The sequence below is a fragment of the Falco naumanni genome, chromosome 3 (genome assembly GCF_017639655.2).
Source record: "Falco naumanni isolate bFalNau1 chromosome 3, bFalNau1.pat, whole genome shotgun sequence".
NCBI classification, from domain to species: Eukaryota; Metazoa; Chordata; class Aves; order Falconiformes; family Falconidae; genus Falco; species Falco naumanni.
The window spans coordinates 79,881,341-79,896,432 of record NC_054056.1 but is presented as its reverse complement, the minus strand read 5'-3'; the positions used below and the strand labels follow the sequence as shown (position 1 = coordinate 79,896,432).

At 39.0% G+C, this 15,092-nt stretch overlaps 1 protein-coding gene across 1 annotated transcript in view; it reads right to left on the bottom strand.

Moving 5' to 3' along the window:
* SULF1 (sulfatase 1) overlaps positions 1 to 15,092 on the bottom strand; it is a 127,009-nt gene that overhangs the window by 27,665 nt on the left and 84,252 nt on the right. The window contains exons 10-14 of the mRNA XM_040588585.1: positions 7,560 to 7,710; positions 6,388 to 6,563; positions 5,695 to 5,823; positions 5,369 to 5,425; positions 4,237 to 4,366 (exon numbers count right to left, since the gene is read on the bottom strand). Coding sequence (XP_040444519.1) covers positions 4,237 to 4,366; positions 5,369 to 5,425; positions 5,695 to 5,823; positions 6,388 to 6,563; positions 7,560 to 7,710 — 643 coding nt within the window. The remainder of the gene's footprint in view (positions 1 to 4,236; positions 4,367 to 5,368; positions 5,426 to 5,694; positions 5,824 to 6,387; positions 6,564 to 7,559; positions 7,711 to 15,092) is intronic.

The following is a 15,092-nucleotide window of genomic DNA, read 5'->3' as shown; positions in this document are numbered from 1 at the left end:
TCACAAGAAGCACAACATTAACAGAACTTCCCACACTAGGATGCTGAGGAGGAAGAAGAAAACATGAAATCCTGAAGTCCAGGTATTAAGCAAGCAAAAAATTAAGAGCATGTGCAATTGCTGGAAGGAACATCTGGAGGTCATTTAGTCCAGCCGCCCCCTCAAAGCAGGAACAACATTATTAGGTTTTGAAAGTATCCCTGGATAGACCTTCCACATACTCGTTGGGATCCAGTGCTTAATCACACTTATGGCAACATCTTTTTCCACACATCTAGTCAGACTTCCCCTTGCTGCAGCTTGTCTGCTGCTGATAGCCATTTTGCTGTGCACCTCCAAGAAGTGCCTGGGTCTGTCTTCTCTCTAATTAGCCATTAATCCATTGAAGGAAGCAATTAGATTCTCCCTTTGTCTTCTGTTCTCCTGGCTAAACAAAACTGGCCCTCCGCAGTACATCTCTGGGGTCCTCCACTGGACTTGCTCCAGCTTACCAAAGCCCCTCTGAAGTCCCAACCTGACTGCAGCACTCCAGCTGCAACCCACTAGCACCAAGGAGAGGCGAGTACTCACTTCCCGTGACCTGTTAGCTGTGCTCTTGCTAATGCAGCGCAGCAGGCGCGGTCCTCTCCTCTGCAAGGGCTCGCTGCTGACCCAAGTTAATGAATGCCTGAACGTAACTCAAAAGTGAACATAGCCATACAATTGTGCACATTTCATTTCTGGTATGTTCTCAAGGAGGTGAGTGGACTTTTGGAAACTGTCCGACCCTAAAGGGAATTATAAAAAAACAGCAAGGGGAGGGTGCTCTACAATGAAAGTGAATCAACCTGTCAATGGTGCTAAAAAATTTCAAATAAAAGTAAAATGACAGTGAAAGTAGTTTAACTCGCTTGCATATGCATTTTATAACTATTTTTTCTTAATGAAATTATTCTTTTTGTAACCCAAGGCCTTGCTGATTTACAGCTAAATCTAATCTATAATCTAAATTTCCTATCTCCTTTTCGCAAACAGCCATTCAGAACTTAAAAAAATATGGAATAATTATAGCAATTATACAGATGTTTAATACTTTCTTTTCTTCCCATTTCTTAAGTTTACCTACTTTTCAGATGAAATTTGGAAACTTTTAATTAAAAAAAAGTGTCTTTACCATGCCAGGTTCTTTTATCTTTTTTTTTTTTTCTTTTTTATTATTTTGTTTTATTTAGAGGTGACTTGTTAAATAGAAAATAAGCTAAAGCAGTTATTTTCCTGAGTACCACATCCTTGGAGATTTTAGAGCTAGCAGGTCTCAGGATCACACCTCATTTTGATACAGTAAAACCAAATTTTCTTCTTTTCAACTTCCAGTTGTATTCTCCATTGCAAATGAACTAGACTAAAGTAAATTAAAATGAAGAACAAACTCTAAATGTACTAGACAGTACATTGGCTCATTAATTCCCCAAATGCTTATTCTTAGTTCCAGACAGACATTTAGCAGCAACTTCCCACAGACCAGTAATTTCATTATTTAAAAATCTGTCAGCAATCAGTCATTCTGTGAAGATGATTTTAATTTAAGTGACTTTAACTGCAACTGATCAGAGTAAGTGCAGGAAGTATTATAAACCATTGTAATTAAAATGAATATATTTTTCTATATATGCACCTAAGTAACTGAAATGAAATACACTAACCTCAAAAGACAGAATGAAGTTGACACCCACATAACAATATTTCCTCTTTCTCTTTTCAAAGAGGTACAAAATGACTCAGGGAAAACTTCTGGAGGAACCTCATATTAAACCATGATGCTTCATATTGCACATTGGAAACCATCTGGGCTAAAGTAAAATTATTTGACCTATTAACTGTTATTTTTCTTTAAGAATTTTTCTAGGTGGAAAAAATCCCGTGGACACTTATCTCACACTGCAATGCTTCACTGATGTTCCTGTTATTCCAGTGACACTCATTAAATTCATACCCTTCCTATTCTATATTGACTTCCTTGTGGGTACTTCATGTAGTCTCCCTGAGAGAGAAACTGCCCTTGCTTTTCAGGGCTGGCACGGGAGCAAATGGGGTGGGAGAGGTGGGTCTGCATATCACAGTCTGAATGAGCCCAGAGGATGTGTTACCACCCCTCATAATGCTCTGTCTGACAGGAGGTTTCTGTAGGAATGTTTAACTTCAGTATCCCTGCAGGAAGCCTTCAGGATGTTAGAAGTATCAGAGACAACTTTGGTCTCTTTGTTTAAGAAAATAATTTATATACACCAATGGTTAGGTCTGAAAATGGGTCTTGGAAAGGCCAGTTCGGCCCTGTCCTTCATTCAGCCATGAGGGAAGACTATTAGTCTCCGTGGAGCCAACATTATCTTCTTCATTTAAAGGACCTCAATGGGAGTTTGTAGGTGTGAGAGCTGCTACCAAACACCATTGCTCTTGTAAGCTCCTTGCTGCTCGAGGCCTTCTTCCTTCGCATTTTGATCAAGCTGGATTCACCAATATGGGATGGAAGGACAAGTCTACCACAGTGGGCTGGGAACAGGACTGTGAGCAGTGTTCCCTGCTGCTTCAGGTGTGATATCTGGTCAGGACGCTTAATCTTTTCTATTCACATGTGGAAAAGCAAAGCTATTCCAAACCTGGATTTTGGCATAAGAGGTAATAAATATAAGAAATAATTGCAAAGAAAATATTTTGGTATTTTAAACCTAAACATTTTAGCGTCTAACAGTCTAAATGACTCCATTGAGCTCCTTTAATTTTTGCAAAAATGTTCAGTTTTTCAAATTTAATCTCTGTTTACAATGGCAGTGTTTGAACTCCTGAAAACTTTGCCCTTGGGTGAGATTGCGATATTGTGTATATCCCTTCAAAGGTGGCCGCATTTAAGGAGCATGTGTGAGGTGAGAGCTGTGGCAAAGGACCTGACCGAGGATGTGCCAGCCAAAACATATTCCAGTCCAATCTTGGATTAACTGAGATTTACTGTAACACTATGCTATAATGAATGACAAGGGGAAAGGTAGGGATGGAGCATTTCTCTAAGTGAGCGAGCTCTCCCCAACGCCCTCCAGTTTGCTGTGCAGAGCTCTACCTGCTCTGGGTGATGCACCATGGGTGGTTGCAGATGGAAGCAGAGCACAGTGAAGGCTTTATGCCCCTGTTCAAAACAGTTTACTGATATTTCAGTGCCAGGTCTACGGCTGGCTGCAGTGGTCTGAGCAAACATCTGAGGGAAAGGCGCAAGCGCTTGCCTGGGAGAAATCACCTCACACTTCTCCAGGGAGGTGGGTGTGGGATGAGGATGGAGGGGGAGGACAGCAGGGCAGGCGCGAGCCGCTGCCTGGGCCCCCCAGCATTTGCCTGGTTGGAGGTGGTGTCAATAGGAAGGCACAGAGCTCCCTAACACATCTCCCCAGTAAATCCATTTTCATATGTTACCATAGGTGTAGCATTAATTCAGAATGGATTGGAGAGAAATTGCAGTCAGACTCATTTTTTCTTAATTAAGCTACCTCCCTGTATACACACTGCAGAGCTGCAGGTGTAAGCATACTAGTCAGGGGTGCAGTAACTTCTGGTTTTATGGGTAGGCGATTAGACCTTTGTATTAGAGTTGGGTGTTGCACTGAAGTCATGAAGGCTATGAGAAGGGAAAGTAATGCTTGGGTACTGGTATTACTGTCAGAATCCTTATAGCAACCTTAAACAGCAAGTGTTTCTGAGCAAGGGGACCCTTCTATTAAAGCTGTTTCAATAAATAATAAAGCATGATGATCACCAAGTGTGCTATTCAGTGGTTCATTCCAGTAAATTAAATGATATGTAATCGTAGGGCTAACCAGTTTGCTTCAGTAATTCTGAATAAGCCCAGTGAGTACAAGTTTTCACTGCTCAGAAAGGTTATTTCCCTTATTCATAATTATCCTTGAAACAGCTTGCATATTTAGCAACACACTGAATCTAAGAAGCCGCAGTCCTCTCATGTTGTATTTGAGCACAGGATTTTTACCATAAGCCCTGTACTAAGACAGCATACTAAGGACCATCCCTCCAGTGCCTTAAATTGGGCCATTGCTTGGGGCAATTTGTGTCTGGTTTTCTTTGCTCTGAAGTTATTCAGAACAGCAGTCTTTTAGCTATCTTCCAAATGCCATATTCTTCAAATTCTTTTGACCCTTAGTGAAAAATATGTATTTCCCTGTGGCATCTAGAAGACTGCCATCGCTTGTGGCTTACCTGTCCTGGTTGTTCACAGGCTGTCTGGTATCTTGCTTGTTGGCATAATTCTTTTACTCTCTCATATTTCGGTAGTTGATTAGACTGCTGAGTGTTTTTGTTGGGTTCCTCCTTCTTGCGTAGAAATTTGCTTAAAAAAAAGTAAAGTTGAATATTTTAGATACATTCTTCAAAACTCTGGAAATGGTGAATTTAATTGGAAAAGCAAGGCTCCTTGAAGATTTAATGTCTACTCAGGGAAAAAGTTCCCCACATTTCTGCTACTGACCTTCAGTGTAGGTCATGTAGTAAAAAAAAGACTCAGGTGATTTGCTGGAAATTATCCAAAGAGAAATAAGAGCTGCTTAAATATGTTGAACTGACATTGTTCAGCATCATTCATACATAAATGTAGGTTTTTCACAAAGCAAAACACGCTGAAGCAGTACTTGCTTGGCTGAAAAGCCCAGCTGAAGACATTATACAGGGCTTCCATACCCATTCCGGACTAGCTTGCCTATATCTTATATATTACAATGTGTCTTATATGCACTGTTTTGTACTACATCACACAAGTTTTCCATAATCTGTAAAGCCATAAAATGCCATGAGGAAATTGCTGTAAAATTTTTACTCAGAGAAAATTTTCATAGCAGTAATTGGCAATGTGAGAGGGTATAAAGAGGTGCCAGTGAAAAGAGGACCAGTTATAGTCATAAACCTAATTTACACATAAGTCTTTTCTCAGCTAGAACAAAAATGAAGAATGCTTCTGATACATGATGGCAAATACAAAATCAGTTGATAAGAGGATTCTGAATGGCTGGATTTGAAACAGATTTGGTAAGAAAATGAGTCAGATGATGACATAAATGGGCGCAAGAACAATGTTGGAGAAAGAGGAGGTACAGGCTAGAAGAGTCACAAGAAAAGCATGCTTTCAAGTTTCTTGAGAGGCAGGGATTTGGGAGCACAGCAGCTTGCAAAGCCAGTGGTAGGAAACTAAGAAATAAGTCAGGCCTGTAAGTTTGCTTGAAAAATTTACTACTTTGCTGACCATAAAAAGGAAGAGGATGGAACAGAAAGGAAAGCATATACAAGAGAATGTTCCCAGCAGGCAGGCTCCCCCAAAACTCTCACCCCTAATAATTACCCTCTTTCCACCAAAAATGTGTCGCGCCAAATTTTGATCTTCTTGTTTGTTCGAAACCTGAAAACAAAATAATAATATTTACTGCTGGCACCTATGTATAGCATTGCTAGTGTTAACAATATATTTTTGGAAAAACACCTCTCCACTTGTATATATCTGCAATTTCACAGATGTGCTGTTTAAGAGACCCTTCAAGTGTGAAAACTATGGTTGTTGCCATGACACAGCTCATTTTCACAGAACCTCTTTTTCCACTCATTTGTTGGTGTTTGTACCTTAGGTGTTTGCTTCTGAACTGGCTAAAAAATATAGTTGCTGGGACCCACCTGTTTCCTGGTCTCTCCAAGTCCAGAAGCTTTAGGACAGATTTGCCATCCATATCTGGAGGTGTGTCAAGTCCTGCAATATCCAGAATTGTTGGAGCGAGATCAATATTCAGAACTATCTGAGGGACTCTGCAAATCAACAGAAAAGGTCATAAGTGTCACGTGTTCGATATGTAAGTCTTCACATTCTCTTGGAAATAGGGTGGTAATTAATGCTTATCAGGGCTTTGAAGATGGAAAGCTCTACAGAAGTGCTAAGTTTAGAAAATCTCCTTTGAAGTCTACAACTTAGAATGACAGACCAATACTGCAAACTGTCATCACAAAGAAAAAGCTATGCACAATAAAACAAGGAGATGCAGTAGCCATGCTATTCTTACAGAGTTGACAATGATGGTGTAGCACCATCCATTCTGCTAAACCAGAAGGTGAGTAGTAAAGATGAGCACCTGCTTTTTAAAAGCAAAACCCAAAGCTTAACCCTACAGGACTATGCATTATACAATTTTCTCATCTGCATTATAACCAACTGATAATAAGCAAAATGAAGACATGCCTCTTTATAAAGACTCATTGCTTTGTAATAACAGGGCATCCTTTATGAAATGAAACTAGACAGAGTGATAACTGCATGCTCCTAGAAACATTTTACATTAGGCTCAACAGCTGTGCTAGAGACATAAGAGAACGTACACTGATCCCGGCTCTACACTTGGACCACGAATAAAGAAAGGAACTCGAATATCAAAGTCATATGGCATTGACTTCCCCTTGACCAGTCCGAACTGCCCGATATGGTAACCATGGTCAGCAGTGTAAATAATGTAGGTATTCTCCAGTTCTCCCATCTCTGCAAGCATTTGGTATAACTGCAACACAGCATAGGAAAACCTCTGAATTAAATGTAGCAAAACATGTTTTGTGCATAATCATGTATAACCAACGTTTTACTCCCTTAAATTCACAGAACCAAACATGACATCGATGAGGTTGTTGAAACAGACATTCTGGGGATGGACTTTTTTATAACTCATATTTAATGTGCTGCTAAAAAAATGAACTTACAAGTTCAATTTCACATTAGACAGCAGGTAAAATTAAACAGGTCCAGAAAATTAGAATAGCAGAATATGTTAATACTGGTGTAGCTACATTAGTGTGTTCAAAAGTCATTGCGTACTCAAACACAGCTTGGGAAAAAAGCTTTAAGGCAAATGGTACTCAGATTTGATTTACTGTGTTAGTCTACAACTTTCTCATTCCTTACAGATCTGGGCTTGGGAAAAGGCTGTAAATTTTTATTAAAGTTTAAGGAAGTCTCTCTGGGGGAAGATCTTTGGTCATGGTGCTTGATTTTGGAACAAAAAGTCATGCAAAGTACACCTAATAGTTCGTGTATCATGTTACCTATAATTAGCTGTACACTGCATTGCTTAACTTCTACAAACACTAGCAGACTGACACCTGAGTTGCTGTGATTTGCCAATTCCCAGATTTCAGCTGAAGGACAAACTGTGAAGGCAGTGTGAGAAATAAATAGATGTTGTCATGTGCGCACCTGTGTCTATCCATGTGAACCCACAGGTGATGCATCTTCTGTTAATACCAGGCTTTATATCAGCCCCAGTGACTTTTCCCTTTTAAAAAAATTGTCGGTTTATTCACCCAGCAATGAAAAGAAGCAAGCAAGGAGCTTGGCTCTATGTTGCAGAGAATCAGACTTAATTTCTACTGGGGATATGTGGAGTAATTCTTTGTAGCCCTAGGGCTTTCCCCAGGCTGTGGCTGGTAAAGATAAAGAAGGAATTAATTTCAATTTGTTACCAACTAATAAGATTGTATTCACAGTAGTATCTTGAACTCACTCTTTCCATAGAGTCATCAACTGACATCAGGGTCTGAAGTCTTTTGCGCTGCAAGACATTTGTAAACTCCATGTGGATAGGCAGCATGGGCCCTGTGTACTGCATGATCCAGTGCTTATCCATGTTCGGTGCGTAGTTATAGCTGGGAGTGCTGGGAGAAAAAGAAAGAATCTGAAAAGTTGTGCAGCATCACAGGCATCAGAGGAAGGTGGGAACTCCTCTAACACAGGAATAGCCAACAAACAGTTAAATCACAAATTCAGTGTAGGATCTGGTATTTCCAATGTCAAATATCAAAAACCATAATTTTAGTGGCTTACAAGCTTCACTGGTTCATATATCACTTCCTCAATATTTTTTAACCACTTACTTTCTGAGCTTTCTTTCAGGGTCAAAGACCACTACCAGATCCATGTTAATATTTGAGATATGCTGAAATGTATTTCTCAAATGAATGTGTAATCATTACAAATGCTCACCTGTATGGTGCATCCATAAAAATAAACAGAAAAAAGAAGCAAGTCAGAGATCAAAGATGACTACTTCCCCTTAGTATTGAGGTAAATTGCACTGATGCTTCCAGTAGGGAAATCATCTTTATATTAACACAAGTTAAATGAAATTCACAAGAAAGATATTTTCCTGTGGGATAAATAAATTTAGCAGTCAGCACTAAGAACAGCAGCATCAGTGTCAGCAGTTTTCAAGATGCCCCAAAGAGCAAAAGCACTGACTTTTTTTTCCCTTCCCGATCACCAAAAGTGAATGCAGGCACTGCCAGGACCCTGAGAACAATCCCCATGGGGCTGGCACAGGGTCAGTTCTGGTAAGAGGTCACATTGTGGCCTTGAAGGAGACAGCTGAGAAAGTGCTGCAGCCAGTGCTGTTGACTCCAGACCGATGTTCAGCCTCCACCTCTTGCCCTTGGCCCTCACCTGAGCTATGTCCCTGTGACGCTCAGTGGTGTGATAAAGGTGCAAATTCCACGAATACCAAAATAACATTTATTTATACACTAAATACTGTTGAGGTGTTATTTTTTCAATGTGAATGCAAAGAATAGCATGTTACCAGCACAACATGGCAACAATATTGAACTAATACTGCTATTGATACTAGTACTAAGAAGTATGGCACAGAGCCTTAACAAAGCAAAGAATGATGCTTTAGGAGTTTGCACAAACATCAAAGGAAAGATTGTGAGAGGTGTTCTATCCACAACCAGTAAATTTTTGAAGGATATCATATAAGAAACAAGAATAAGTTCACAAATATATCACCTCTGAAGAAAACGTACTGCAAAAAATATGACAAGTAAATTTGCTGTACAGATAGGCATGGTACAAAAGCTCTCCATCAAGCCTGTTTTTATACCTAGCATACATGACAACTAAGAAGTGAAGAGAAACCAGGCAAAATCCATGTCCAGTAATGGTTTCACCTGTGCATGAGCAGTTTCCTTCTCTAACACAAAGCAGAATCTAGGCTTTGCTGCTCTGATGAAGTTCTTTGGGTTTTATTTTTCCCCTGTTTCTAATATGTTTCAGTACACGATACATGTATTTCAGCATTACCTTTTAAAAAGAAACGTAAATAGAAAATGAAAAAATGCTGTTGTGTGATTGAATTAATTTGATTCCTGTGGTTCTGTTTTCAGTTTATAACAAAAACGCAATTCAACATTGATTTACTGTTTATGTACTGATAATTTTAATATGTGCATTACCCAAAGGTACATTTTCCCCACAGAAATATTTATGTGTAGTTGTCCTTTTGCAAGAGGTAGCACTGAACAATATCAGAAAATTGTACACTGGTAACTTAGTGTCACATCTTGACCAGCCCTTTATTTAACTTTCATTTTTCTTGGCATGGTGGTATGTGATGACAGAATGGTGGACACCGTTGATTTTACTGAAGCTGTTGATTTTAGTGTATCAGCTATCATACGTATAAGCTATAGCTATATATTCTAAGGATAAAAATCATCCAAATGGACAATGTAATAGACTGATAGTCAGCTGCAACAAATTAATGGAGACCACATTTTAACTGGAGACCATTTTTGAAAACAGAGGTAGAATTTGAGAAGTACATATGTCTCTAGTATATACAGCTAGTTTTGACTAACCTACTTAACCATTAACCTCAAGGGAAAACAGAAGGGAGACAGTGGTATCACAGGATTTGTGAACCTTTGATTTAGATTAGGAAGTATGGGAAGCTTAGCTCCCTACTAAACAAAGACAAACATAAACTAGAATTTCTTTTCTGTTAGAAATTCTTTTCTTTCAGGTTGAAAAGTCAAAATTTTTTACATATCCCATGGCTGAAGTCTGATTTTTAAAAAGAATGTTTATGCTACCATGGAACTGACGAAATTGAGCCCAGGAGCACAGCCCTTTAGGTTGTTGGCTGGTGAGCAGCCCTAGAAAATGGACCAACAGAGCCCTAGGCGCTGAAGAAGCAAGTCAAGAGTTTTGGTCGCCTATCAGGTATCAGACACATTGACAAAAAGGGGTACTTGCAGGGCAAAACATTCCTCTGTTTCTGTGAAGGTTTGTCATATGAGATGTTTTCCCATTAAAAAGCTCTGTTTTCATTAATCAGCATTTTCCAGCAAAACTCTGCTTTTTTCTTAGTGGATTCTTGAGTGCCCCTGCCACGGAGGGATGAGGTGGCTGTGAGCTGCGCTCAGCCGGCAGTGCTGTGACAGCCTGCCGCTGTGCCAGGAAGGAGAGCCAGCTGCTGAAGTAGACTCAGGTCTTATGTTCCCAGGCCACTGTGAGAAGCCTCCTCCACATAATGGATAGTCTTTAAAAGCAGCACTCAAGGTTTTAGCAGGGTGGTTAAAAGCTTTCACAGACACTTTCCAAATGCATTTTGAATTTTCTGGGTGAGAAATGCAGTAGGCAGAGTGAGCAGAATTTTCCTCCCAGAAAACTCAAGGAACAGAACCTTCTGTGAAATGTCCAGTGCCAGTGGCTGAAGGAGAAATGTGAAACAGGGGTCAAAAGTTCAGGAGAAAAAGTACTATGGAAGAGACAGAAAGAAATCGAAAAACCCTATAGCTCATCAGTGTTCCCTGCATATCCGCTTCTTGTGCCTTGCAGAAATCCACCAGAACGGCACTGCTTGCCAGGCACAAAATTTGACATTGCCCTCAGATCTGTCTACCTTTTTTTTGTGTAAAACAAACAGAAGTGAATTCTAGAGAAGAATATTGCTGATTCTGAATGTCTTTCCAAGTAGATAGACCTCTTCCCTGTCAGTGATAACCGTTTATCAGAGCATTTTTTTCTTGAAGCCGTTGGAGATATCACCTAAATAAATGTTCAGCTGTTATAAGCCCTTGAAAGTCATCACGGCACAGTCTGTCACCATTTCTATTATTCCATTTTTGGGAACAGCTCTGCTCTGTATTGACAAGTACTCCTCTAAAGTAAAACTTACATCTATATTTCTTTGATTCTTCTTAGAACTGGGACTATAAGGTTGAAGATATGTATTATGTCTTCTATTGTCTCTTCTTAGTCATGGAGGCTACCTTGTCTTGAGCACATTTCTTGATCCATGACCAGCAGACAGTGCCAGGTACCCCATGTTTTTCAGGTTTACTATGGCATCTAAATCTGGCAAGGAGCTACTGCTCACCTGCCTGTCGGTCTTTGCTGGGCTGCCCCTAAACAGCTGAGATGCTGCCCCAGAGTGTAGTAAGGAGCAGACTGATTTCAAGCTAATTTTTGCTAGTTGATCAGCAAATAGTAAAGCACTTAAGCTTCTGAATGTGTGCCTGGAGGCTGACTGAGAGTTCATTTTACATGTTAGAAAAAAGTGTTCCTTTCATGTAGGTCTGTTCTAAAATGACCAGCAACATATCACTTGAATATTAAATTGGTGGAGAGGGTAAGGATCGAGACAGCAAATGATTATTCTAATAAAAAGGTGCAGTATTTGTCATTCTTGTAGGCTATACTAGCTTGGGCAAATCTAGATTGCTCAGTTGCTCACTTATGTTTGTCCAACACATACTTTGCAGAACTTACTACACAGAGACTACTTCGTACTCCATGACAGGTCTGCTCTGGGCACTGGGCAGGACACTAGAAGATGTCAGGTTCATAAAACTTCAAATCGATATCCCAGTTTAACTAACAAAAAAGTCCCAGATATTGAACAATAACAAATGCTGAACCCTGTCAGGCACTTTCTCATAAACACATTCTCAGAATGGGAATAATTCACCCTGAGATTTTGTAACCATTCACTTATGTGAATAAATTTGCAGGAAAACATTCAATTTTCTGTGCATATTTGCAAAACTCGAAAAAGTAAATTAGTATTAGCCTTTTCTAGCCATAGATTACAGTCTGCTCAGGAAAATAATGATTTGTCGTTTGGGTTCTGTTAGCATTTAATGTCTCTGTATCAATGTACATTGTTTTGTTCGTGCTACATCATGGAAATTGCATTCACTGTCTATCCACCACTTGTTAAACTGCAACAGGAAAGCCCACAGTGGTCATAATAAAGTGTTCCATAGGTTATGCAAGGAGTAAATATAGATAAACACTAGTGCACTTTTCTCTTTAAAGAAAGATTCACCATGAAATCTATCATTTATTTATCTGTAATCATAATTTCAAATAGATACTTAAAGTTAATCTGAGAGGAAAGGAATTATATTAACATTTAGTTTTGTGGCCTAAATCCAAAAGGCCTCAATAACCTTCAGTTACATCAAAAATCAGAATTTCCTATCATACATTTTAATTACTCTTACTGACAACATATTTACTATATTTGTATATTTAAATTTGAACTTCAAAACAGAGAATGTATCTTATTTGGCTTCTAAGGTACCACAATAACTTCAAGTTAGACAAGAAATAAAAAACCCCACCAACCCAAAACAACAGATGCTTGTACTTGAGGACCTATTGAAATGAGGTCTTCAAATGGCAGATCATTCAGAAATTAATTACCCTGTCTTCTACTAGTAACTGAACTGCTTTTTGTGTGATATTCAATGAAACAAATGGAATACAGCCTTTCTGCAAATCATTATTATAAAAAGGTATTTTACAGGTTAAGAAAACAATGGGAGATTCAGCTTGGTTAATGCTGTTTACACAGTTGTGGTATCTGTGTGGAAAAGAAATAAAGCAGAGTACAGCATGTTTTTAGAGTTCCCAGAATTCAGTACAACTTCAAGTTAACATTTGTTTTCTAAAAAATTATCTACATGTATACATGTCCATTACAGATGGGTTAACGTGGAAAGAAACAAACAAGTTTACAAACATTTGTTCAATCGCTCATACTATTTGTGTTTGCCTCTATTTACCATCACTTAATTCCCTCCTGTTTCTATTCAACAGAAGAAAATTATGTTCACAAAAATACTGCCTAAAAATGTTGGGTTTGGATAATTCCATAGAGTTCTCAGGGGTTTTTATCCCAAAAGTGTTTGGCTAGTGTTCTGTTTGGATTGGGAGTCCTCCAGTTAGTGAAAATAATACAGTACTTACATGCCCCAGGAACATTTTCATTTCATAAAAATAAAAGTCAACAATATTTTAAAATAATACCTATGGTAAAACAAATTGTGAAAAATAAATAGTTTCTGTACAAAATTAACACCTAAATTATTATTTGAAATATAATTAGCAGACATTGCATAAGTGGTCATGTTCCTTCAGAAGAAGTGTAAATATACAAAGGAAGCAAATCCTTTGTTTCCAGGGAAAGTAGACATTCAGCCTTAGACACCATTCTTGGAAAGCAGGAAGCCTGCATTCTGGGCAAAAGCAAAAGTCAAAAAACCATGATCAGTGGCGTGATCAGTATTGATGTGAAGTTGGATTTCACCATTCTGGGTCTACTTTTATGCCTTTGAAAAGGGGAATCTTTTAAACCCAGGGATATTTATATATTTGGGTATGAAGTTTTCATTCCTGAAGTGTAACACCACTGCTATATTTCAGGAAAAAAGAAAAAAATCCAAACAAAGCTGTTACCCATTAAATAAAACACCTTTTTATTTTTTTTTATTTTAGAAAAAATTATTTGTTGCTACTGCAGAAGTTAATTGTGTAACTAGAATCTTACCGCATTTCTATATCACAGTATTTCTTCTAGTCTTGTTCAAAGTCACACTCACAATGTGTGTGATGATCTTGATTATTTATCTCTAAGTCAGGAGTCCAAGCAGGCCTCAGGCCAGCAGTGACAAGGCACACTGGCATGTCAAGATTTATTACTGATGCAATGTATGATCCCACTCTAATGGGTAAGCGTCCACATTACAAGTAATACCATTGTAACTGGCAGATGTTTGAGACTCAGCCTTAGTGACTAGAAGGCACCCTGCATGCAGCCATCTCACACCCCAAATTCACAGTTAAGACTGCTCTGGGGATCCAGAGGTACAAGAGCATTGTTCTTCATGCTTCATTACTGCAAACACACTGCTACTGCCAGACCTGCTTGATCAGCACATTTCATACTATCTTTAAATGGAAATACAAAGTTCTGCCTTTCCATATCATCTAACTTTTCTCACATTGGCTTGGGAAGCTTTCTGATCTTCCCAGATACCATTTCTAACTGCTGCTCCTAAGATCTTTAGCTTGTCAATAGGATCGCTTCCAGGTAGCCATAAAATCTGGCTGTCAGTCCTGCTGCCAGCCCAAAGATCTTTAACTCAGCACAGCCAGCAGTGTCTCAGATTTTCATTTTTTACATACTTCAGTAAACCTGCCTCCCGCAGATTTTTGCTTCTAATGTTTGTTTATTTCACAGCTTATAAACAGCTTAGGTCTGATTCACAGTTCCCCTAAGGCTGGTTCACACTGGAAGGTAAAGGGAAGTTAAAGTGCCAGAGGCCCTGAGCATAGATGAGAATTCAGGCTTTCATTAGAGCATCCTTTGAGTCAGACCTTTCTTGCTCAGCTGTCTGATGGAACAAGATTGCCCTGTAATAGCTGCCAGGGATACCTAAAGAGCCATCTCTTGTGTCTAACTTCATATTTAGCAACAACATTTCTGAAGGTCTAGCACCCCTACTCCCCAACAAAAATATATGTGCTGCTTTAATCTAGTACATTTTCTCCAGTCCCATTTTCTTCCACAGAAAAAAACTTCTGGGCATAGCTAGAGCACATGCATTAGTATGATTTATTTTCAAAAATATATCACTCATTATGGTGATAGCAGCCAGGATGAACTTTCAGAAACATTTTTAGGTGTCAGAAATAGGACATATTTTAAGGAGAGGAGAAGTGGGAGAGTGGGAGGGAAAAAGGATGCTTAAAAACAATAGAGTATCTGCTGCTTCCAGTATGATATAGCCTGTGTTTCATGTTAACAGGCACTAATGACAATTAACAGGGATCACTTAAAATTGATGATTAAACAGTGTACACATCATTACCTTTCTTCTCCTTGTAAGACTTTTCATGCCAGTGTATCAGGCTGCTTGTACTGAGGAGGACAGGACTGTAAGGTAATGATGGTATGTTTTCTTTTTGG